At 41.1% G+C, this 26,128-nt stretch overlaps 1 protein-coding gene across 1 annotated transcript in view; it reads right to left on the reverse strand.

The window, feature by feature from the left end:
- The window catches only part of UGCG (UDP-glucose ceramide glucosyltransferase), a 30,679-nt gene extending 6,726 nt beyond the window's left edge, over window positions 1-23,953 (reverse strand). The window contains exons 1-5 of the mRNA XM_017816471.1: window positions 23,803-23,953; window positions 6,127-6,268; window positions 2,429-2,531; window positions 1,443-1,544; window positions 943-1,055 (exon numbers count right to left, since the gene is read on the reverse strand). Of these exons, the coding sequence (XP_017671960.1) occupies window positions 943-1,055; window positions 1,443-1,544; window positions 2,429-2,531; window positions 6,127-6,268; window positions 23,803-23,900 (558 nt within the window). The 5' untranslated portion in view covers window positions 23,901-23,953. The remainder of the gene's footprint in view (window positions 1-942; window positions 1,056-1,442; window positions 1,545-2,428; window positions 2,532-6,126; window positions 6,269-23,802) is intronic.
- Between the last annotated feature and the right edge of the window lie 2,175 nt (window positions 23,954-26,128).

Genomic DNA, 26,128 nt, shown 5'->3' on the forward strand with positions numbered 1-26,128 from the left:
TTGATTCCCATCAGTTAGCTTTGGAGACAAAATGCCTTAATACACGCCAGCTCACAATAATAGCTGATTAAATTACATGCCTTGAGATACAAGAAAGAAACAAGAAAACTCAACTTCTTTGTTCTACAAATGAGAACTTACTGAAAAAGAAGAGATGAGAATAAGACAGAAAGAGTTATATGAAGATGGTGGATAAGAATCAACTTTTCACTCTCTCTTACACAAGTATTAGGAGACATGAAATAGCACTACAGAAGAGCAAGGGTCAGAGTGAACAAAATCCTGTGGATCCTGTAATAGATGTATTGAATTTCCTGGTAAAGTTACAGACATTCAAAATTTGTATGGATTGCAAGAAACAATGGAAATGATTGTATAAGAAATCTGTTCTTACTAGAATATTAATATATTAAGGATTAGTAAATATGCAAGTCTGCTTCCTGCTCAGGAAGTTTCTCAGCTGAAGGTTGCAGAAAGTTATGACAGTATTATTGGAAAACAGGATATAAGCCTTGTTTTTGTTCTACTCTCCTCAAAGACTCTGCTTGTAAACCCTGCTGGAAATAAGATACTGTGCAAGCCGGACTTCGACTTATGGCCACTTCTGTGTGCCTTTTCAGACAACAAAATTGTGCTTTCTGACTAAGCACTGGAAAGTGTTCTTTGGTTTTAATAATTTTTAAAATCAAATCCATAATTTTCATCCTATAATCATTATTGTTTGTATTGTAAACTTAAATACTGAATCAATGTTCAGAACACCACAGAGGAATTTTGGAGCATTTAGAAGTTATCCTAGATAGTTTACAGTGTGACTGCAGCTGAAAATAAATATTTCTTCACTCAAAAGGTACAAGAGGTACAATATAGCTTTCAGTCAGCAAGGTTTTGCAAGAAAAAAAAAAGGAAACACCAAACCCTCCCCCAGAACATTTTACTCACCTGTTCAAGAGTAGCAGCAAAACCTTGTCTGTCTGCAACATAGGGAAGCCCATGGACCAAGCCTACTTTTTCAGTCATTTGATTGGCCATATCTGTCAGTGTGTCTGGCGTTACTAAATGACAAATGAAAGAAAGACGGTTCGTGGAGTAATTTCGTCACTAGCAGACTACTGTGGAGAGACACTAATTCTAAATTTATTACCACTATCAAGAGCATATGTACTCTGATGCACAGTATTTTGCAAGAATAAAGTGGCAGAAAAATAATATTAGTGATTAACATAATTACTATGATCAACAATAAGTACAATGGAAACAGTTTGAACAGTATTTTTAAAGGTATTTTCACCTTTAATTAGAGATTAACCCCTTTTTATACCATAAAAATATTTTTTCCAGACTTTAATTTCTACTTATATTCTCAGTAAAAATAGTCTCCAACAACTGCTTGCCTACAGTAAGTGCAACTCAAGAGTCAGAACATTACAACACACACCTACCTCTGATTCCACTATCACAAATCCATATAAGATCATATTTGGCAACTTCATAGCCAGGCATTAAGTTGTTAATCTTGGGGTTGATGCCAACCTTCTTGCCACCTAAAAAATACAAGCATCATTCACAAATAATGTAAAGGGTTTTTTGGAATTCAGACACAGTACCGAAATTATGTCGATATACTAACTGAAGTGTAAATGTTTACCTGCCGATTCTTAAATTCCATTTTTATGCAAAGGATTTACATTTTCAGTATACCTTCATGCCTATATTTTAGATCTTACTATAACTGGGGAAATAAAAGGGAAAAAAATATTCAAAGGTTTCCTCAAAATGGAGGGGTAAAAAGATTATTGTAATTAAAAGGACAGTAAAACTACAAAGCTTATTACAACATTTTGTAAGGTAACTATTATCTCTTATTTCTTAAGACTACGATTATGACCCTTATATTCTACAATAGTTTTAGCAGAAAAATGAAAAAGGAGCAGAATAAAGAGGGACACACTCTTTTGCATCCAGCTGACAGACGTGGTCCAGTTTGCTTCATACCAGAGAAAAAACCCAACAACATTCGACTACCTTGTTCTAATATACCCTCCCTCCACTAATTCAAATATAAAGCAAAGAACGAGCTCTACAGTCTAAGCAGAGGAAAAAGTATTGTTGCAGGACCTCAAGCTCAAATACAGCCACAATTCAAAGTCACTTCCTGCACATTTAGTTCAGTGCAGAGACAGAATTTAAACTGCTATTTTAAAATTAGAAGGAAAAAATGTAGGGGTTAAATAAACCATTCTTCCTAAAGTTTTCTCGGACTGATGTCACAGACTGTGACTACAAACATACTTTTTACCCCAAACTGGTAATTAAGCTACAGAATAAACACGAGCTGAACAAGATATCTACTAATTTTAGAATACTGTATATTGACTTGAGTACCTAACATTTGACAAGAGTCCCACCTTCAAGTTGCACTGCTTACCTATAAACAGTCTAGCATCAACATTTGGGTATTTGCCAAGGAGCTTTTTGCACACATCAATAGCAGGATCATCATGATCTTGTACACAGAGTAGTACTTCATACTAGTAAAAACAAAAATGTATACAGTCACATATACATTTATGTACATACAGCTAATATCCATACGGTCTATGAATAAAGTTTAATAGAGTAGCAAACTAAAAAAAAATAAAGAGTGCTGTTATAAAATTAAAACCAAAGAGGTTGTTTTACAGCTAAATGAGTATTTTTTAATGCACTTGAGAAGAAAGAAACCAGGCTGTATCTCAAACTCTTCTGCTGAAGAACATGACTTTCTCTGTTATCAAAGGGTTTCTATTAGTAATGAAATAACACACTCTGGTATACAAGGTAACATTTTTGTTTCCTCTTCCATTTTTGTTCACATATGAATCTTAAATCCAATATTATATTCAATGAAATTACATCACTCAAAATATTAAAGGAATGAGGCTGTGATACACTTTGACTGCATGTCTCTGAACTACGTCTTCCACTCCTTAACTTTGTAGATACACAGGCAGAATAGAGTTGGGAGACAACCCACAGAGACCAGTATAAGTACATATGTGCACTTAATTGTATAACAAAGCTAAGCTCAGGAACATGTATATGCACCTGTATATTCCTCATTAACAAAGCAATGGTTGAAAGAACAACAAGAGGTAAGGGAAAACTGTAGCTGTGTCAGCAATCAAGCTCCATGCTTGTTACATGAGCTACAGAGGGCATGTGAAGAAATAGCGTTTTAAGAATCACTCAGCGTTGAGGCTGCTCTGCATGCTTTCACAAAGGTACTTCTGTTTCTGCATTAACAGCAAATTCCTTGAATACTTCTAACCTGATATGACTTTTTTTCCCCTGTTAAAAGTACTGAATTATTAGAAGCTATTAGAGCTCTAATACAAATAATAAAATACAGCAAATGCAAATTTCTGGTCAAGATACCTAGAAGCCATTTTTACAGCCCAAGATTGAAAAATTCAATCACAACAAGAAACAATTTTCTTGGACCACATCTTTCAGTAGCTGCTGTAAATAAGAGTTCCAACTAGTGATCAAAACAGTCCTTATTCTCCTTTATACTATTCTATCACCTAATTGGACTTTATTTTCCCTAAACTACTTGAGCAAAAAGTAACCTGAACTTTGAAAGCTGCCTGTGGGCTCTGTGATGACAACTTCTGATATTCTTATTCAGTAAGAAGTATTTCATACAAAAGAACGTTAAATTCTTATTATGTTAAAACATACATACTTTCAATTAAAAAATGGTATTGCCATACATAAAGCACCCAACTACTCTAACTGCATTCAGAATATTGTGGAAATTTAAAATTATTAACCACTAAATGGGAGTCAAGACTTGTTTTAACTACACTAGCACTACAAACTATCAGACAAACACATCTCTACCTCTCAGAATGCAAACTCAAAGCCAGTTTGGCCAAAGAGGAAGCAGTGTTTGATTTCTACCATCTTATCAGCATGGAAAACAGAATTTAAAAAGTAAAAGACCTGTATCATTAAACAGACACGTCCTTCTATCACAACACAACAATCTTGGCAGCATGAACACCATAGAAATAACTAAAGAAATTAGTTCTTTATTGATCATCAAATTAAATTTGTAAAATAAAACTATTTTGCCTAGTAATTAAATAATTAGTCTTCAAGCCACAGTAGCAATGGTATTTTATAGCCAAGTTCTCCAAGAAATTCAATTAGAAATAAAAAAAAAACCCAAACCACTTTTCAGACTCCAATATTTGAAAACAGAAAAAAAAAATCACAGTAAATGGCCTTTGTATGCAGTAACAAAGTAAAGAACTACAAAACGTATAATAAAAGCAAAAGGAATCCAAAGATGCTTATCTACATAAACATTATCATCAGCTTTACCTAATATGAATAGAGAGACTTCTGTGACAATTACAATACATACAGTAGCTAAGAACTCTTCACTATAAAAATAATACATGTAAGTCCTTCAGTTTAGAAACTGCACTACCAGATTCTATTCAAGACAAAGCTATTTCACACATGGAGTACTACAAAACAAAACTGGTATCGCTGCAGGTTGAGTTCAGCTTCACTGGAAAAAGTTTAATCTTAAATTTTCATAATAATTTCTCCCTGGACAGCTGAACTTTGAATACCAGGCAATACTGTTGTTCTAATTTTTGTGGTCAATCTCTTAAAAGAAGTACTTCTGCACAATAACTATGAAAGTGTTTGCAAACGGTTTGGGGATCTTGCTTGTACTGTATAATCTGTGCCCCAGTAAACTGAAGCATTCACACATGTATTTTCACTCTCCTTGAGAAAAATTTGATTGTCACTACTGTTATCTGGAATTTAGATATCTGTAGAGCAGCAACATTTTAAGATTCCTATCCATATATTATCAGAATTATGGATCAAGACTCTCTCTCAAAAAGCAAGATCCAGCATAACTGTTTTTCTGAGTTCTGATTTAAGTTTTATTTGATGTCAAATGTTTCAGCTGCATAATGTTTTGATGCTCATTATGGTCATAAAATAGCTTAAGATATTGCTGGAGGTTCTTTGCATTGTTTGCAATATTGGCATACAGCATACACAGTATGCCTCAAGTATGTTTTAAAAAGTGCTTGGCCACACTTTATCGCACTTTGTGGAGTTGAAAGGATTAATACATTCATGCCTGAACCTTTTCAAAAGGTCCCCAAGCTTCATTACAGAAAAACTACCCAACTTCTAATAAGTTCCAAATGATGGGGATTTTTTTTTTGTTTGTTTTACCCTGCCTACTTAGCGTTTAAGTTTAAAGCTCTCACTCAGAATACAAAAAGGAAACTTAAAACACAGCTTACACAAACCTTTTACAACTGCAGCAGCAGTGTCAGATGCAGTTTTGAGAAGAATTGAGAAAAGAGGAGTTTTTTATTAAAACTAAATTTCAAATTTCAGAAATCAGCAGATACACAGTAGAAAGTGTATTTCTTTTCCCACCCACAGGAGCATACATCAAATACTGAATGATGCAGCAAGCATTGATAGATTTGTCTTTTAAGTTGTAAGCTCCCTAGAGCAAGGACAGCATCTGACACATTTATCACTTATATTACAAATTCAAAGTGTGTTTAACAGCCAATGCACACTTTTAACAACTATTTGCTTCCCAACAATAAGTGGCTTGGAGACTCTCCTACCTACCAACAACTGGTGAGGTGTACCACCTCATCACTGAGCAATTCCTCATTAGATGTGCCATCAGCAAGAACCATCAAAAAGGCTATCAGTTAGGAGTTCTCTTTTGGAGGATCTGTTATAGATAAGCAGTCAACTGAGGAGGATGTCTTGCCTCTAAAATGATCTTTTATAGCAGTATGAAACCTTTCAATCTATAAACACCACACTATGGGGATAATGACTAAGCAAATCTTAATGAAGTGTAGAATATGTTTCATCCCTAAGCCTTGGACATGTTCCTCAGCAGACAGTTTTTTAAAAATGAATAAGTTTTGTTTGCATCATGTAAAATATATGATTATACATTTGCTGCAGAAGGAATAACAATCCCAGACATAATGAAGTTGCATAGTTCTCACCCAAGCTTCTCATATGACTTTTTGAGGCATGGAAGGGGACAAAGACACTAAATAATATACGTACTTTGGGATAATCCAGTTCAAAGAAGGTTTCTAAGTTGTTGATCAGGTTAGGATCCACACCTTTTAAAGGCTTTAGAAGTGAAACACCAGGAAGCTTGCTATATGGCTGTTTGTCTGTGGCTTTCTTATTGAGGTGGAGGCGCCTGTAATGAGAAAGAACATATAACAACACTTAAGAAAACACTCTAGAAAATGCTATTCAAAATACAGTCAGAATTAAGAAAGCTTGAGAGTTAAAACTGCTGCCAAAAAAAATAGTTTTAGTTGTTGAAAAAAAAGCTATTTTTATATCTCACAGTTGATGTGTTGAAGGCAACGCCTAAAAAAACCTTAACTTAACATGTAGGTTAAATTCAACCTTATTCAACCTATTAGACACTTCAGATTAACGCATTTTGCACTACACATTTTGAACAGCAAGGGTATTACTTTTTTCAAACTGCAGCAGAGACGAGATTTTTCTGCCTTCCTCCAGAGCATTAAAACTCACAGTATTATAACAAGATGATAATAATAAACCCCAATGCATTATAAATAAGGCAAAAAAGCGAAACGGTGAGGTGCCTTTTCCTGCTTTAAGTTATGCAAAATTTAGAGCAAGATGAAAGCACAGAGGAAATAGCTGATTCTACTGATCAATTCGTTAACAAACAAATCCAAGAAAATAATAAGAATCAATCAACTGTAGTATAAAAAAATTCTAGAAATTGGACATCAGGCTGGGCCAGAACATAGATAAACTTTTACACACAATTTAAAACAGTTACTATTTTTCAGCAATGAATCAGAATTGTTTAGTTGGAAGGGACTTTAAGATCATTGAGTCCAGCTCTTAACACAGCACTGCAAGTTCACATCCCTAAATGTCACATTGAACATACAAAATATATTCACAATAATGTCACAACTCACTAATGTGAACATTTAATCCCACACTTCTGCATGAATGAATGCAAAATTAAATTCTGAAAGCTTGATGGGCCAGTATACAATCAAATTTCCATCAGGTAAATAGATATACACAAGTAACTAAAGAAGAAGTATTTGCTGAAACGTGAAATTTGCAAGTTAGCATACATACTGCACAACACAGTTCTCTACCACACATAGTAATCAGATTCAAAGGCTATTTTATTGCAACATGTACCCAATACCAATTCTTAACTTAAACATTCACCAAGTGAAATTACTGAACTATGAAGGAGCTCCAGTAGGAGAAGAAGAAATTCCAGGAGTTCTCTAGAACTTTTTTTTCCTGAAATGAGGCAGTGACATTTGGTACCTAATCAGTCCCTCCCACCATGTTCCTTTTAAGCAGGTTCACAGCTGCACATCTTGGGCATAATGTTACAGAGAATGAACAAGGGGTTCAACAAAAAGGCAGAAAGGCAAAGCAGATTATGTCCTTGTACTGCTGTTGAGCCCAGGCCTGGGCTTTATAAAGGTAAATGGAAATGCTGAGCATTTAACAGCCAAGGGATGGTCTAGACCAAAGTAAGAAAAGCAACAGTTCATACAGGTACCCCAGACAAAGATTGCCTTAGTAATATTCACAAACATGACTGCAAACAAGGCCTTTAGAGTCATTAAAAAAGTAGAGTCTCAAGAATGCAACTTTGACCAGGAGGATCAAAAAGTAGATACTGCAAGGGGAAAAAACCAAAACCAGACTCTAGCAATGCACGTAGCTTTGTACAGAGGCAAAAGCCGTGATAAGCAGGAAATACAAGAAGGAAGTGGCAGAGTAAATGGGAAAAGATAAGAAAGGAAAACGTGAAGACAACTTTGAGGCAGGACTGTGATAAATAAGCACTAAGTTATAAAACCACAGAATCTTCCAAGGCATCATATTACTGACATATCATGCTGACACAGAGTATTATGCAGGTGATTGAATTACAGTAGCAAAACCCTACAGACTGCAAGAGGGGGAAACCTTGCAAGACATGAAAATAAGGCATGCAGCATTATCACAATCTATTCAGCTACAAAGAACCACACACTCTTGACAGCAAATGGCAAAACTGTCCCTAACATACTATCTTTAAGTAAGACTCGAGTTCATGTGCTATTCATAACATTGCACAGAAGTGGCAGCCTGCCATTCTGAAAGCACTGTGGCGTTGTGACACTAAAGTAAGTAATTTCCACGCCAGTAATTGCAGTGCTCTGCTAGACTCCATGTAGCAGAAGGTAAAGTAACAGTAAACCAGATCATTTTACACAGAGGACTATTTGTGAAGCGGCATATTCTGACATAGAATTAAAGTTACAATTAAAACCTTACCATCACCAGAGAAACAGGCCAACTGTTATAAAAAAAAGTTACAATATTGAAATTAAGGCTAACATTTAACATGGAAGTCAAAATAACAGACTAAATTTAAACAACATCAACACTGTTGAAGCAAGTACATTCTAAATGAAGTTCTGTGTGCTACAGAACATGCACTGAAGTCTCCAAAGCAGAGGTAAGATGAAGTTGGTATTTTCGAGCACTAACTTGTGCTTATGGTGGTTTAATTCTCTCAGACAGGTGTTGTGATCAGAGCAGTCCTCATTACTACATAACTTCTGTATGTATAGTTCAAAATCATAAAGCAAAGCAATCCTTTCTCAACATTTGTATATCATGTATACAATAACGTATTATTTTGCATTGAAATTAGCCCAAAGCAGCCAAAAACACACTAATTATACTTGCTTAATACATTTTTCCCACCTCTGCCTAATGCAATAGGAAAAACACTACACCAAGGAACATACAATGGTTCAATGACATTGAGCTCTGCAACACATGTTGGCAGAGCACTGTTTACAGGGACTTTCAGATAGTGCACGTGAAAACCTAAGTAGCCAGGTTGTATCTAAGCACTTTTGCACCTACATTTATTAAATGAATCATCCTGCAGCCTCTGGATAGTAAAACTGAAATTCCTTCTTCTACAGTCTGATTCTGGTATATGTGGGTGGGGAAACGAAAAAAAAACCAAAAACAAAAACAAAAAGCAGCAGGATGGATAATGGTGTCAAGAGCTGTAGTTCAACCACCCAGTATCACGGAAGAAGCATCTGCAAGATTTTCTCAAACTCTGTTCCTTACCACAATAATAATTAACCCACAGAAGCAACTGTAACCTAGATTTCCTCTCAGCAGAGGAAAACAAGTATTTCCAAAGACAAAATCCTGACAAGCAAGTTATCACTGCTCAATATACTATATGATAAATTCTTGCTAATCTGTATCAGATTAAGCAGTAAATTTTTTTTTAAAGGCCAAGACTATACTTCCTCTCCACACCTCATTAAGAGCAGAAGAATATTACGATCGAATGCTTTGGGTTGAAAGAGATCTTAGACATCATCTATTTCCAACTCCCTGTCATGGGTAGGGATACCTTCTGCTACAGTAGCTGGCTCACAGCCCTGCTCAACCTGGCCTTGAACACTTCCAGGGATGGGGCATCCACAGTTTCTCCAGGCAACCTGTGCCAGTATCTCACCACCCCCACAGTAAAGAATTTCTTCCTAAAATCTTATCTAAAACTACTCTCTTTCAGTTTTAAGCCATCACCCCTTGTCCATGACCTTCTAAAAAGGCCCTCTCCGTCTCTCTTCTAGGTGGTATTCTAGAGAAAACAAAAACCTTGCTACCTTAGACAGATTGCTGGGTCTCTGAGACACAAACCTTCTAAAAGCAGCTGAAAAGACCTCACTCTTTATTCACTCATTTCAACCTTCTCTCAGCAGCTACTTTAAGAACTATCCTATTAGAGGGAGATAAGTAAGTCTTGATCAGAAATGTGTAACAGATAGTTAAACATTGCGAGACAGCAAAACAAGATGCAGAAACCACTGATGATATTCCTTGAAGACTGTGGTTTCACAGGCCATCGAGATAAGCTAGCAGATCATTACTTCTGAAAGGGACTGGTTTTTCTGCTTCTATTTCTGCATTTTTAGTGAGCTGAACCATCTCACACAGGTGTTTCTGGAGTGTTGATCTGTTGTGGAATACCAAACACAAGGTCTCAGCATGAACAGGAGAAAGAAGTTGCAAGATTATTCTGCTTCTTTTGGTAACAGAAAGGTAGAAAGGATGAGCTCCATACATCTTCCTTACTTTACATATATATATATACACGTATATATATATATATAAAAATATATATACATTTATAAACACCCCCATGTATTTAACCACATATATGTGTAGTTAAAACACTTTCAAAAGTTGGCATCTTTATCCACAGGAAAAAAAAAAAAAGAAATTTGCTACTGGTATATCACACTGGTTAATGTATTAAATACAATCTAAAAAGATTAGAGGATTTCAAAAACTTTGCAGACAACCCCTAAATTCATGAAAGTATTAGCAGCACCCTTGCTTCATAAAGACTACTATTAGCATATTTAAAATCCTACCATATTAATGTAATGGTATGAAGACAAATCCATATCAGAAAGCATAGATAACTACCAACTAAGTTTCAGTACCTCAAAGCAGTAACTTTCTATACAGTCATCTGATCATCACAATTAAGTAATCAAGAACACTTTTTATATAGAGAAAGCTCTTTTCTGTGTAAAATAATGTATGCATAATAATGTCCTTGGGACAACTGTTTAACAGATCAGGAGCACAAGTAGTTTCTCCTCTGTCCTTCCAGCTGCAAAGAAGGATGAGAGAAGAAACGGCAAAGGAAGACCCAGCAAATTAATACCTGGCTCTGTAACTGGTGTCACTGACATAATTTTAAGTTTCTTGATCATGGGTTGGTTTATATGACACCATACCTGTCTCAAAGAGGAGAAAAAGGATTTTTACATAGGAGTTAGCAGGGCTCACTGAAAGAACTTTAAATTGTATTTGAAGGGGGAAGGGATAAAACCAGACTCTCTAGAGATAAGTCTGGGTCCTTCAGTCTGCCATCTCAGTGGAGTTAGGGGATTGAGATCCACATGGCAGCAGAGACACAGGAGTCACTGAAGTGCTAAAAAGCACTAACGTATCTGCAAACTCCACATAGGAAAACCTCTCCCCAAAAAAGTGGCAGGATTAATTGCCCAGCTGAAGTTCATCTACAACAACGCACGCAGCATAGGTCTCAAACAGGAAGGGCTGGAAGCCATTGTGAGGCTGGAAAACTATGACAGTTATCAATATGGAACACGGTGAGATGACACACAACTGAAGTGCTACAATGGATGGCTTTTGGGGCCAGTTCTTTTTAATATCTATACTGATGATCTGGACAACAGGACCAAATGCACCCTCAGTCAGCTTGCATATGACACTAAGTTGGGTGGGAGTGTTGATCTCTTAAGAGAGCAGGAAGGCTCTGGAAAGGGATCTGGACAGGCTGAATCGATGGGTCAAGGCCAACTGTATGAGATTCAACAAGGTAAAATGCCAGGTCCTACCCTTGAGTCACAACAACCCCAGGCAGCACTACAGGCTGGGGGAAGAGTGGTTGGAAAGCCGCCCAGCAGAAAAGGACCTGGCAGTGCTGCTGGACAATCAACTGTACTGCAGACAGCAGTGGGACCAGGTGGCCAAGGAGGCCAATGGCATCCTGGCTTGTAACAGCAATAGTGTGGCCAGCAGGACCAAGGAAGAGATTGTCCCCCCTGTACTTGGCACTGGTGAGGCCACACCTCAAATCCTGTGCCCAGTTTTGGGCCCCTCACAGCAAGAAAGACACCGAGGTGCTGCAGCATGTCCAGAGAAGAACAATGAAGCTGGTGAAGGGTCTAGAGAGTAAGTCCTATGCAAAGCAGCTGAAGGAGCTGAGGGTGTTTAGTCTGGAGAAAAGATGGCTCAGGGGAGATCTTATTGCTCTCTACAACTACCAGAAAGGAGGTTGTAGCAAAGTGGGAGTCAGTCTCTGCTCCCAGGTGACAAGACAAGAGGAAATGGCCTCAAATTGTGCCAAAGGAGGTTTAGGTTGAGTATTAGGAATAATTTATTCACCAGAAGGGTTACCAAGCATTGGAATGGGCTGCCCAACGAAGTAGTAGAGTCACCAAACCTGTAGATAGTTAAAAAATGTTTAGATGTGGCACTTACAGACATGGTTTAGTGTTAGGTTAGCAGTTGGACTTAATGATCTTAGAGAGCTTTTTCAACTTAGACTAAGATTTTTTTATTAGATATAACATTATATAATATATATCAATATCATTATATTTTATATAATAAATATGTATGTGCAGGTTTTTGCCTGCCTGTGAAGGTGGGAGGGATGGGGTCTATAGAAGCAGTCATTGTCATAGCTCTGGTCCATCCCACCAAGAAGCAAAACTAGACAATTGTGCATGGAGGCAGAGAAACACAGCTAAGGCTGAATAACATGCTGTTATCAAGTACTTATTTCTTATACTTTTATACCCGGATTTAAGAATGCAGGCATACTACTGTTGCATTAGTAGGTCTATTACACTCCTCTTTATGGACCTTCTAGACTTCAGAGATTCAAAAACTGAAACACAGGTCAAACGAAAAGCAGTGGCCACAGCTCTCTTAGTAAATGGAGAGAATTATTCCTAAAGCAAGAAACAAACACCTTGATCTTGTTTTCAGCCTTTTTTCCCCTTGAGTGGAGCTTTATAACGTAGCTGAACCAGTTTAACTACAGGCTACTGCTCCGAGGCACTCCTTCTTCCCTCCTTTCCCCTCTTCTGGGACATCCTGTGCTTCTCATCGGTGCTGATATTTGTCTAATCCCACAGTAAATTAGCTGAGATACATAAACCACCACAAAACTATTACCGCACATGTAATGTTAGCATGTCATCAATTTAACCTAGCTAGTTTGAAAGGATGTGGCAAGATGATCATGTAGTTTCACTGGCAGCAAAGATTCCCCAAAAATCCTTCTCCTGTGTTACCATCAACATCAACCAAACAAGGTATCATGCCGGTACTGATGCCCATACAATCCTGCTCCAATTCATTCACTTAACAGAAAGTTAAACCTGGCTTTTTTTTCCTTGCAATTCAGATTGCGTTCTGCCAAATTAGAGTTTGGGCACATTAGGGAAGGCAAGAAGCTCCAGAGCACATTCAAGAAAGTGGCTGTGAATGTGCTGCCAAGATCATGGGAGAAGAGCAGGAATTGGGTCTCCTTCCTTCTCATGCTTCAGTAGGCTTCCAGAAGAGCTGAGCTGACCACAGATTTGGGTCAGGCCCCAGAAAACTATTCCACAACCAACTCTACATCACAGATTTCCTTCACAGCATGCACTCCCTTATAGTTTGCTCCTTGCCCCTATTTGCTCAAGAAACAGTTGACTCAAGTTAATAAGTAATAAAAAACACTGCCAGCATGCACAAGTGACTCGAAGTAATACTAAACACATGCCACCCTGATACCTGTCTTGACTGAAGGAAGACATCAGCCTATAGAAAAATGCTGGTCCCAGGTCAGGATACCTTTGCTTGGCTGCTGGCCTGCATCAAACCACTGCATCAGTCACCCAGAGTGCTTTCAGGTAGGCAGTCTTTCCCATCCTCCCCTCTTGTCACCTACTTACATCCAATTCAGCAGCCACACTGACACAGGGCAAGTCAATCCACTCACTCAGCAAACTAATAGTTACACAACTGTCAGATCTAACAACAGGCAGAAGCAGAAACACACAGGTGTGGACAACGGGAAAGAACTTAAGAGGATACCCTGATGTAATTAAAAACAATTAACATGTCACTTAGCCTTGATAAAATATTCAGAGATAGACGGAAGTAGGCAAGTCTGAAAGAAGTACATGGAAGGTAAGATTCAGGTGTGCACTTTGTAGTAGAGGCTGTCTGTCAGCAGAGAAATAGTCATAAGTTTGTGCATGCCTGCAAAACCACTGAAAACAAAAAATGTAACCCTACCTTCTGCATACTAGGAGTTTATATTGAAAAGCATGCTGCAACTGGGTACTGCTTCATCACATGCCAGCTGAATGTACACAGCAGATCAATCATCTCATATGCTTCACACATATTTTCTCCTGTACTATAATCCCCCCATACAAAAAAAAAAAAAAAGAGAAGGACCTTAGAATGTAATGCACTGAAATCAGTGGGTAGTGGAGAGAAAGGGCAATGATTAGGAAAAAAACCCCAAAACTTAAAGCTCCAAAATAGCGCCTTTTTTTTTTTTTTGGTGGAGAAGTCAAATTAAAGGTCTTGAGCAGGAGCTAATCAAGAAAGGACCCAGATTGCGATCATTGTTATTTTTCAGAAGGTGACTGTTCTCGAAAACCAAACACTGATTTGCTCTTTCAGTTTTGGAAAGTAATAGTTCGATCAGTTGCTAATAACAAAGACTAACAAAATTATACAACGCAGAACAAATTCTATCTAGTGCTAGTCACCATTTCAAATATAAAATCTCAATACACAACCGAAATTCTTTAACCAGCATTTTCCAAATATTACCACAAAATCATGTTCAGTAGATGTAATCTGTAACTTGATACAGTTTTTCTAAAAGAGGGGGAGTGGGAAGAGGGGGGAGACAGGGGAGTTAAAGATGCTTTCAAACACATTTTAAAGTTTTAAGCAGAAGAAAAAAAAACCCTTATCTTTCAGGAATAAGAACAACACTACAGAACTCAAAACCAGTGAATATGTCTTCTCCTACTCCCCTCCCTGCCCCCACACCTGCACGATAAAAGGATAAACAAACAGGCTCCCATACAATCGGCTGTGGTTAAACTTGAAGTAATGGGAACCCTGTAACTGACCAAATCCTAGGCAGTTTACAATTCAGCAAGCTGAAATGTAGTGGGCTTAACAAACACACGGCAAGTTGCCTACAACACATCCATTACGGATCACACTAAGCATTGAAATGAACACACCGTTTTCCCTTGTAGTCTATCTGCAGTTTGCCACCAAAACAGCAATTCATTCCCTGTTTCTGCTTTCCCTCACCCTCAGCCCACCGGTGGCTATAAAACAGTCAGTACCCACAACATAAATTGGATCAGGCTGCTGATCAAACAGGGAAGTATCCCACAGAAAAAGCTAGCTTGCTGATCTGAGTCACCACATAGCCACATGCTCACTAAAGGCAGATTAGTACTGCAGAAATGTTTAGAAAGGTGTAGCAGTAGGAGGTGGATTTGGATTATCCCTTTGAGCACCAAATCAGGAGTCACTAAGGCATAGAAATAGAAACCCTTTTTGATACAGACTCTTTGCAACAAACCGTGCAACTTCAGAGAACTGCATCCAGCACAATTTGTGTTTTGTTTATGAAAGCATCTCCAGTGGATGGATGGCTGTCACTCTGGGTCAGATAAACCAAGCTTTTAGTACAGCATCAACCCATCAGTGTTAAGTACGGGATCTTCTAAAACACAAAACTTTAAACTATTGTATTGTGAGACTATTCAATTTGGTTTTCTGACTTATTTTAAAAATCTGTTAACACTAAACTAGCTCAGATCCAATTATTTCATAGGGCACAAGTTTAAATGACAACTTAATTTGCTAAACATTAGATATATGCTTCCTACAGATCCCCGGCTGCTCTTTACTGCTTGGTTTGCGCCAAAGATCCCTGCCACGCAAATATTTCTCAATTTTTCTCCCTAAAAGATTCCAAAATAGTTAACTGCCAGAATTATGTTAACAGCTAAGAAGAAACTATATTATCGAGTCGTGCCAAAACTTTTTCTTTATTTTCGGTGTATGACAGGCCAATTTTTATTTCATTAACTCATCAGTAAGTGTTTCCAGAGTACAAAACAGCATAATGCTGAAGAAAGACGCTCGAACACCAATTCACACAGGTGTGAACACACAGTCCTGGGCCCTATTAATCCCAGCCACAGTAACAGAAAAGCTGTAAACATTGTCTGGACTACACAGTTGTCAATGAGACAGTGTAAGTGCCCTTGTGCTGCAAATGCCTTGGAAAGCTTGAATAAGTCTCCTGTAAGAAACATCACATATTGAAGAAAGCAATTATTAAACACCACAACAACAACCCAAACTTTGAAAGAAAATGGTAAGTTAAAGTAACGCTGCTACACTCAACATCATGTCTGACAGCATTTCAGAAGGGCAATGTTTTTTTGGGGGGTTTTTTAAATTTCCGATAGATACAAACCAGAAAAACTGAGTTGGCAAATTTTATCTGTCTTATCTCTAAAGAAACCCACAAAATTTGGCTCATGGACTCTCAGAAAAATAGATGAATTCACCTCTCTCACCACTGCACAATCTGCACAAAAAAATCTGCTTGGAAATGCTGTTATGAAACATATGTATCACCCCTCTAAAAGATGCTTAAAAAGAAGTGTGATGTAACATAATTTTGATACATATCATTAGTATTTCAAAAGGTTAAGAGGCACAACTCTTGACAATGTATTTCATCCATCCACTGTACCACCTCATATTATGCAGTTAATATCACTGGCAGGGGAAGAAGGAGCAGCAAAACACCCCACAGACTCCTGCAGCCTAAAAATTTCATCTATTTCCCCCTCTCCCATCACAGAGATCTGTAATGCTTTTAACCCTCTAAGAATTTTTGCAGAAAGATACTGCTAATGAGATTACGAGTTTGCTCCATTCCGTGTTCCAAATATAGAAGATCAAAGACAACAATCTGTTGTTAGTGTCACCAACATTTTATGTCATCCTTGTCATCAGCGACTCGAAAAACTATTTACCTTGAGGTAGACAACCTGTATGAAAAATTTCAGTGTAGGTAGTTCAAGTTGAATAAAGATTTAACTAAGTCACACACCCAAGAACAGACATGCCATTTCACATGTGCTAGACATCTTCCAGACAACTCCTGGAGAAGTTCCAATACCATCACTTTGCAGCTTTCTGTTTGTGTGTGATTATCAATAGGAGGGAAGGGTACCTCTAATCTCATAAATGAGTCTTTGCTTTATCTCCGAAGTCTAGCAAAATGTTGGTTCACTTATGCCTGATAACACTTGATAGTAACAGGAGAGCTCTCTGAAGATTGCCTTTTAAATTAGATCTACGCTACAACCTACTTGGCTCTCCTCTGTAATAAGATGCCTCCAGAGCACTTTCACAAACCAGAGAAAATGCAACCCCTGTGATGGCAAAGTGGGTAACTACTGCTGCTCTTAACAGCTACCTTACCCTATCTGTTGCCAGACACTGCGAAGTGTAAGACAGTCCAAAGGAGGAGACAGTCTCACCAACAAACAACAAAGTGAAAATGAGATGACAAAGAGAAGCAGAGAGATCAGAGAACAGAGTATGGTAATTCTGGACACAAATCACAGACTAACCAGGAAGAGGGGGTCAAAGATTTAAAAAAACAAACAAACGAACAGCTGACCAGACAAGGAAACTGGGCCAAGAGAAATAAAACTATTTTCTTACAAATTAAGTGTTATAATCACTATACAGTAATAGATTATTAACCAAAATATCAAATGACTGCACAGAAAAAAAAGCAGAAGTCAAACATAGGCTATGTGGGGGTTTTGTTTAGGTTTGGAAGCCATGTTTAGAAAGTTCTTCAATGTTGCAGAAGTACCTCAGGAAACTTGAGTTTTATGCATCTGTGCAAACTGAATTTCCTCCTTGTGTCCATACACATTACACTAAGGCAATTAATTACTTTTAGTTATATTTGGGTGTTTTATTACATTTATATGTTCCTGGAAGTCTTGTATTTCACTCAGCAGACAAGGCGCAACAGGCCCAGTTACACCCAAATGCCACATAAATGCAGAATTCATTATTTCTTCATTGACTACGGTAACTAAAAGCTTTTTAAAATAATTTGTCTAAATCCAGCAGTATCAATTTGTCTAAAACCAGTTTATCAATTAATTGACACACACTACCCTTCGCACTTACACCTGGGAACCAAGACAATGAGGAGCCTCAGCATCAACTGACTGCGGCTGCCTTAAAGTGATTTCCATTAGGTGCTATAATTAGAATTGCCACCGACAACTGGTACAAGAACAATGGAGACTCAAAGCCAGAACATGACTTCACATGAGTTCAGTTTTTCGGACCAGACAAATAAAGCAGCAAAAACAAATAAATAGTTACTAAACATTATCTAATATTTGTTTTAGTTACCAAACATTACCTAATGTGTTTAATATCTTTGTTGACAATCTGGACAAGAGGATGATCAAGTGCATCCTCAGTAAGTTCACAGATGACACTAAGTTGGGTGGGAGTGTTGATCTGCTGGAGAGTAGGAAGGCCCTGGAGAGGGATGTGGATTGATGGGCTGAGGCCAACTGTATGAGGTCCAACAAGGCAAAATGCCAGGTCGTGCCCTTGGGTCACAACAACCCCAGGCAGCACTACAGGCTGGGGGAAAAGTGGTTGGAAAGCCGCCCAGCAGAAAAGGACCTGGCAGTGCTGCTGGACAATCGGCTGAACTGCAGACAGCAGTGGGACCAGGTGGCCAAGGAGGCCAATGGCATCCTGGCTTGTAACAGCAACAGTGTAGCCAGCAGGACCAAGGAAGAGATTGTCCCCCTGTACTCGGCACTGGTGAGGCCACACCTCAAATCCTGTGCCCAGTTTTGGGCCCCTCACAGCAAGAAAGACACCCAGGTGCTGCAGCATGTCCAGAGAAGAACAATGAAGCTGGTGAAGGGTCTGGAGCACAAGTCTTGTAAAGGAGCAGCTGAAGGAGCTACTGTTGTTTAGCCTAGAGAAGAGAAGGTTCAGGGGAGACCTTATTGCTCTTTACAACTACCAGAAAGCAGGTTGTAGCCAGTTGGGAGTTGGTCTCTTCTCCCACGTAACTAGCAATAGGACAAGAGGAAATGGCCTCATGCTGTGCCAGGGGAGCTTCAGGCTGGACATCATGAAGAATTTCTTCATGGAAAGGGTGGTCAAGATTTGGAATGGGCTGCCTAGGGAAGTGGTGGAGTCACCATCCCTGGAAATGTTCAAGAAACAACTAGACGTCGTACTTTGTCATAAGGTTTAATTGACAAGGTAGTCAAAGGCTGGACTCAATGATCTCAGCTTTTCCAACCTAAATGTTTCTGTGATTCAAACCTATCCAAAGTAAGGCAAGGCAGTAGGGAAAAGCGGTGGCAAGAACCAGATTTTGCAAATGCATTATGGAAGGACAGGCACTCTTCCTCAACTGAGCTCTTGTACAGTACCTTAGGTATCCAAACACCATAACTTTTAAAGCCATTACAGCACAAGCCAATGCAAAAGAAATGTTGTCTTGACCTTAAGGTTGACAACTGTTGACAGCATTTCAAGGCGAAAAAGCTTACTTTCTTGAATAACCCCATTTATCTACTTAATTCGCACATGTCCTAAGTGTTTTGCTAAACTGAACATCTTAAATACCAATGAAGAACCACAGAAGGATGACTGTCTAGTCCACAACAGTGTCACTGACATGTTACAACACTATCTTAGTACTCCAGTGGTAGAGATCAGCTCTTCCAATGCACCAATACAGAACATAAAGAGAAAACAGAAAGACTAATTAGTTTCAACTTTCCTCTTTACTTCCTCTAACAGGTACAATGTAAGTATTTTTCAGTATATGACAAGTACCACATATTTCTATTCTAATACTGCATCCTCCCACTGACATCAGAAGAAGTTTCTGTAAGTGAAAACTCCTTCATACCTCAGGGGTCTAGGAACAGGTGCAGTGTGCTGCGTCTGCTATCCAGGACAGAACTAGTCTCTATGAGATGAGGGGCACTAGTAACAGTGTCCAGCCACCAGAGTTTTCAGGTCACTAACAGAGTTTTCAGCACTAACAATCACCATCTATCTGGGGTCCTTTCCCCAGAAACACGTTCCAGCATTCGAAGCAGAGTTGATCTCCTGATTCTGCTAATTCCTTTCACAGAGATACCTTCCTTGCAGGACCAGGGTATTCCTCTATGTACAATTCCATCAGAAAACCCCACAGTCCTCCTCCCTTGCACAGAGCAACGCTAACAAGTGCCACAGGCTCCAAAATCACCAGAGCAGTGCTCTCTCCAGCCATCAGCTATATCCCATCAGCTTCAGTTGCCCAGTACCACCACAACCACTGCAAGGACAGCTCCCTGGGATGGCTGCTTTAGGTGCCCAGCACTTCTTTATTACTTCAAAGGGCAGCTGCATGGTCATACTATGGGCAGCTGTGGTCCTGTTTCCTCAAATCACTGTAACTGAGGCAGCTCCTCCACAACAGCCTGCCAACTCAGTACAGATTGCAATTTGGTCACTTCAGTGCTACCAGCTGTTCACCTCCAGCCATGGGCCACCTTTTCACACTGAACATTAAATACTTCTGTTACCATCAGCCCATTACTCTGTCAAAGAGCTCCTGGCTCTGGCCCTGCTGAGACAGCAACTCCAGAGCCCCAGTGGAAGCACACTTTTTTCCAGGGGGCTCAGAGGCTGAAACTGGATCACCCCAGTTCTTACCATCCTCTTCACAACTGGCAAGTTTTCCACCTGCTAACACACAATCTGCATTAACTCCTCATACACAATACACACGCTCATAAGACAAGTTCCCATTAACACAAAGCACAACTCCTCCTAGGTTTCACATGACTACAAATACTCCAGACTCAGGCCATACCAGGTCCAACTGCTGCCTGCATTCCCCACCAATTACTGTCGCAGGCAAAACTGCCTCAACTCAGGCAATTCTACTCAAATTAATGGGCAATTAATTATCAATGTGGGTATTGAGAAAAAAAGACAAACAACTTGCAGGGAAGTACCTTTTGCCTTCCTTCTCCAGGCTCAGCTTCAATCAGAGACATTTCCTCTCCACTTTTCCATCTGAACTGCTCTTTTGCACAGTTCCTTACATTCAGTCCCTCCCCTGCCCTTCAGCAAGACAACATAGGAGGCAAAAGTCAGCATGTAAAGGTTCTTCTGGCCATGCCTTGCTTCTCACTTATTTTCCTCCACTGCTGGTTGTGTCTTAACTGTTACGCTGCTCTAGCAGGTGTAGCTGCTCAGGAGAGACTGACTACAGGTTTGCAATCCCTGAGTCAGCTCCAGTATGGGCCTGCCACTGGCTGCAGTCTCCTCGGGTGAGTCATCCACAGGCCACAGCTCCTCAGGGTGGGTTGCCTGACAGGTCAAAGTCCATTCATGGGTATCTTACCTGCAGCCCAGAGTGCATTCAGGAGTTTCCCTCCTCCAGTGTGCTGCCTCCACAAGAGGCAGTGCCTTTGAAGGAGTAGCTCCTGTGGCACTGATTGCCCAAAAGTGTACCCTTCTCTCTGGTTCTCCCTTGTTTTTTCTTCTCATGTCTCTTAGCATATCTCATCCTTCTCCCTCCTGTTTATCCTCTTTCATGTCTTCCCCTATATTGCCATTCGCATCTCCTGCCCTTTACAGCTGTCAGTCTTTCTTAAAGATTTATGAGCAGCAGCACTACACAGGTCTGCCTGATGGAGGTTTTAACATGCAATGGACTGTTTTAATCAGTTTCAAAGCTGTCCAAAATTAGCTGTGTCCACAGCAGCCTATGTTTTCATCTCCCACTAAGCACCCTTTCTCCTCCCCCGTACTGAAATTCTGCCATTTATGTCCAAGACAACCCATACAGATAGTTTTCAAGAAAGAAGTTAATTATCCAAGTGAATATAAGATCTAAGGGTAACTTTAGTAGAAAAAATTATTAGAGCTTATAAATGATTTCATATAAAATAAACCAAAGAACCACAAACAAACAAAGAAAAAAAAAAAAAAAAACAAACAAAAAAAACCAAACCATAAGGCAACTAAGACCAAGGGCAAAAGAAGCAAATCTCCGGTATCCACAAATTCAACTCTGGAAGCATGGACTGGATGAGTGGACGGTGAGGAGCACTGAGAACTGCCTGAACAGCAGATCGCAGAGGGTCATAATTGGTGGCATGGGGTCTAGTTTGAGGCCGGTTAGTAGTGGTGTCCCCCAGTGTTCAATACTGGGCCCAGTATTGTTGAACTTATCCATCAATGCCTTGGATGAAGGGACAGATGCCTCCTCAGCAAGTTCACTGATAACACAAAGATCGGAGGAGTGGCCAATACCCCAGAGGGCTGTGCAGCCCTTCAGAAAGACCTTGACAAGTTGGAGAGATGGACAGAGAAAAACAGTCTAAAATTCAACAAAGGCAAATGAAGGGTCCTTGCCTGGGGAAGAATAACCCCAGGCACCAGCACAGGCTGGGGGCCAACCTGCTGGAAAGCAGCTCTGTGGAGAAGAACCTGGGGATCCTCATGGACAACAAGGTGTCCATGAAGCAGCAGTGTGTCCACGTGGCCAAGCAGGCCAATGGTATCCTGGGGTGCATTAAGAAGAGTATTGCCAGCAGGTGATCCTGCCTCTCTACTCAGCCCTGCTGAAGCCTTACATGGCTGTGTCCAGTTCTGAGCTCCTGAGTACATGAGAGACATGGAGCTTCTGAAGCAGGTCCAGTGGAAGGCAACAAAGATGATTAAGGGACTGGAGCATCTCTCTTATGGGTGAGGGAACTGGGCTTGTTCAGCCTCAAGGGGAGACAACTGAGATGGGACCTCATTAATGTCTCTAAGCATCTGAAGGGAGGGTGTCAAGAGGATGGAGCCAAGCAATAGGATGAGAAGCAATGGCCCGAAACCGATGCAGAGGAAGTTCCACCTGAATATGAGGAAGAACTTCTTTACTGTGGGGGTCATCAACCACTGGAACAGGTTGCCCAGAGAGGCTGTGGTGTTTCCCTCCCTGGAGATATTCAAGAACTGTTTGGACACAATCCTGTGCCATGTGCTCTAGGATGAACCTGTTTGAGCAGGGAGGTTGGACCAGATTGACATACTGTGGTCCCTTCCACCCTTACCCATTCTGTGAGATTTGCTTTCAACAATGGCTGGGATTTATCACAGATACCTATCAGATGCAGTGGAACAGCAAGAAAGGAGAATAGATAAGCACAAGCAAAGCAAACAAATTCAGCTATTTTCTAATCCTAGTAGTGATGCAAGAGTTGCCTTTTGCTTAAAGGAGCAAAACAGGACCTTCTACAAAAAGAGATGCCTTCTTAATTCTTTCCTCACATGCCCACAGCCAACGCCTCGCATCTGCTTTGTTCGTCTGTCAAAAATGTGTGCACAAACTCATAAAAGAATTTCTACTTGTACTTATCCAAGAAGGGTCTAACACACTATATATACTTGTTTTTATTAGTACTACCATCATTTCTCAGCAGAAAAAAAGAAGTATACTTATGGCTAAAATTTTGTCTGCCTGGCAGAGGATACTGTACTCCTTCAGTTGCTCCTCTGTACAGTCGTTGCACAATCAAAATATCACACATTTGGTAAGTGCTGTGCACGCTGATCTCCCACCATCACCGGAAAAGCCTCGCTTTACAGGTGTACCGGCACACAACAAAACCCAAGCCTTCCCCAGCAGCGCTAAAGGCAAAGGAGCAAAGATCACGGCGCAGAGCAGGAGGCAGAAACCCACAGAGGGCGGTTTTTACCCGAAGAGCGATAGCACGAACCCAGCGTGACGCCCGTGTCTCCCGGCGGGGGATCCCGGTGCTGACACCAGGGGGAAGAGGAGCCGCCGGCCGCGGGGGAGGCGGTGCGGCTGCAGCGGACGGGGCCCCGCTGCCCGGGTGCTCCGGGCGCGATGGCGGGTGGTGGGTGACGGAACAACGCGGCGCCATCCCCCCGCACCCCGGCGCTTACGTGTAGATGATGGACATGAAGTGCATGAGCCACAGCACGACGAAGAGGATGAGCCCGAAGATGGCGAGTCCCTCCAGGGCCAGAGCCAGCACCGCCATCCCCGGGGGGGCGCGGCGGCCCGGGCAAAGCCGGCGGCGGAGCGGAGCGAGGCGGGGAGGAGCGGAGCGGAGCGGCTCGGGAGGCTCGTGGGCGTGCGGGGCGGCGGTTGCCGCGGGCGGGCTCTCGGGCGGCTCCGGGGGCGCCGCTGCTGCTCCGCACCAGCCTCCGCGCGGCTGCCGCTGGCGCACCAGGAGCCGCCGCCGCCTTTCTGTCAGCGCAGGAGGCGGGGCGGGCGGGCACATCCGTTACGGGCCCGGCCCCCCGCCCGCCGCCACCGCCGCCGCCTGACCTTGAGTCCGTCCCCCTCGGGCCGCTGGGCGAGGTGCGGGACAGCAGCGGCGCTGGGCGGGCTCCCCCCGGGGTAGGGAGCGCCCTGCCCGGCCCGGCCCGGCCCGGCCCGGCCGCCGAGGAGGGGTGCGGGTGCTGGGGCGGCGGAGGCGGCGAAGGCTCCCTGTCTTCCAACTTTGCTGTTGGCTTTTAAAAGCGCTCCCTCAGCCGCCGCTGAGGAGACCGCAGCCCCTTACCTTATCCGCAGAGGTAGAGATCGGGGCAGCTGGATGTTGCCGAGCATCTATGAGGAGAGACTGCGGGAGTTTGGAGAAGAGAAGACTGAGAGGGGACCTCATTAATACATGTAAATATCTCAGAGGCAGGTACCAAGAGGAAGGTACCAGACTCTTTTTGGTGGTGCCCAGCGACAGGACGAGGAGCGATGGCCATAAACTAAAACACAGGAAGTTCCACCTCAACATGAGGAAGAACTCCTTTCCATTGAGGGTGGCAGAGCAGAGGAACACGCTGCCCAGGGAGGTCGTGGAGACATTCAAAACCCACCTAGACACGTTCCCGTGTCACCTGCTCTAGGTGACCCTGCACTGGCAGAGGAGTTGGATTGGATGATCTCTAGAGGTCCCTTCCAACACTAACTATTCTGTGATTCTGAGATCTAGCACGGTGGGGCTGATACAGGGTTGCATGGCCTTTGTTATTTTTCTTTACTGATTTTGAGTCTGAATGCTTTCTCCGTGATGTTGAATGCTGCAGGACAGGATTGCCATTTCCAGCAGAGGTGTGCACCCGTTGAGTTACTGGTGGTGCTGACCTCTGTGAGTCAGAGAAGCTGCCCCGAGGACTGAGGCGATGCCATTGTCATGCTGCCACTGCCATCCGTGGGGCCCAAGCAGTGCTAAAGGAGCCTGGCAACTACCAGCCTTGGCTACATTTAAGTTAGTGCCCAGTTAATGAAAGAGTCGGTTGCTCATTACTAATCACCTGAGCCAGCAATTCTTGTCTTTATTTCATTACACTGTTTAGAGCAATTCCTGTTACTGTGATGTTGCCCTATTTTTGAGGGCATTAATATGAAGAATCCTCCCAACACTTCTGCTCAGTTTTTACAGTTTAGAGTTTTGGATATGGGATCAGAAATGGTAATTTATCTTTTTTCACTGATCATATAATAGGCAAACATGGATTGTTGAAAATTTAACTCCATTAATCTGGGGTATGCTGTGGGAAGGTAAAATTACTTAAACACCTGTGCTTGCATACTGAGCTTGCCCAGAAGCAGCATAGCCATGCATAAGAGATTATGGTTTCCCTGTGCATGAGAAAGTATACTTTTTTCCAGGACTCTTGACCAATAACACAAGCTGAACACTGCAGTGTATGCACGTTCTCTTATAGGTTTTTTCTTCCATAGCTCTCTGTTATGAATGCAGGTGAAGCAGTGTTCATAAATTCTGCTAAGAACTCAGTTGTAGTTTTGAAAAATATTCCAGTCACCGCAGTGCTTTGAAGCTGTAGAGGAATTAAGTTTCAAGGTAGCTCTAGTTACATATGAGAAGTTAGGATGTAGTGATTTAAAGGCGACTCACTGTCAGAAAAGATCTCAAGTGATGGGAAACTGACTAGATGAAACTCACAGTTTAAAACTGAAAGTGAAAAGCTGCTGATAACTGGTAAGAACAAGTGAGATATGAGTCCATTGTAGAGCAAACAATGCCTGTGTAGTCTGTTGGTTCCTCGTTAACATTAGTTTCCATGTAAAAAAAACATGGGGCCCAAAACCATGCTTTTTCAATGCTTTCAATGTTTTCTTATTAAAATTTCCTTAAAATTAAATTTCCAAGTAAAACAACTTAATTTTAAATTCCCCTGTTGTGTCTGTATCTCATTTGTAACTGAAAGTGGCAGTCAGTTCTTTTCCTATCTGTTACTGCAGTTA

Source organism: Lepidothrix coronata, unplaced genomic scaffold, assembly GCF_001604755.1.
Source record: "Lepidothrix coronata isolate B3197 unplaced genomic scaffold, Lepidothrix_coronata-1.0 Scaffold55, whole genome shotgun sequence".
Taxonomy (NCBI): domain Eukaryota; kingdom Metazoa; phylum Chordata; class Aves; order Passeriformes; family Pipridae; genus Lepidothrix; species Lepidothrix coronata.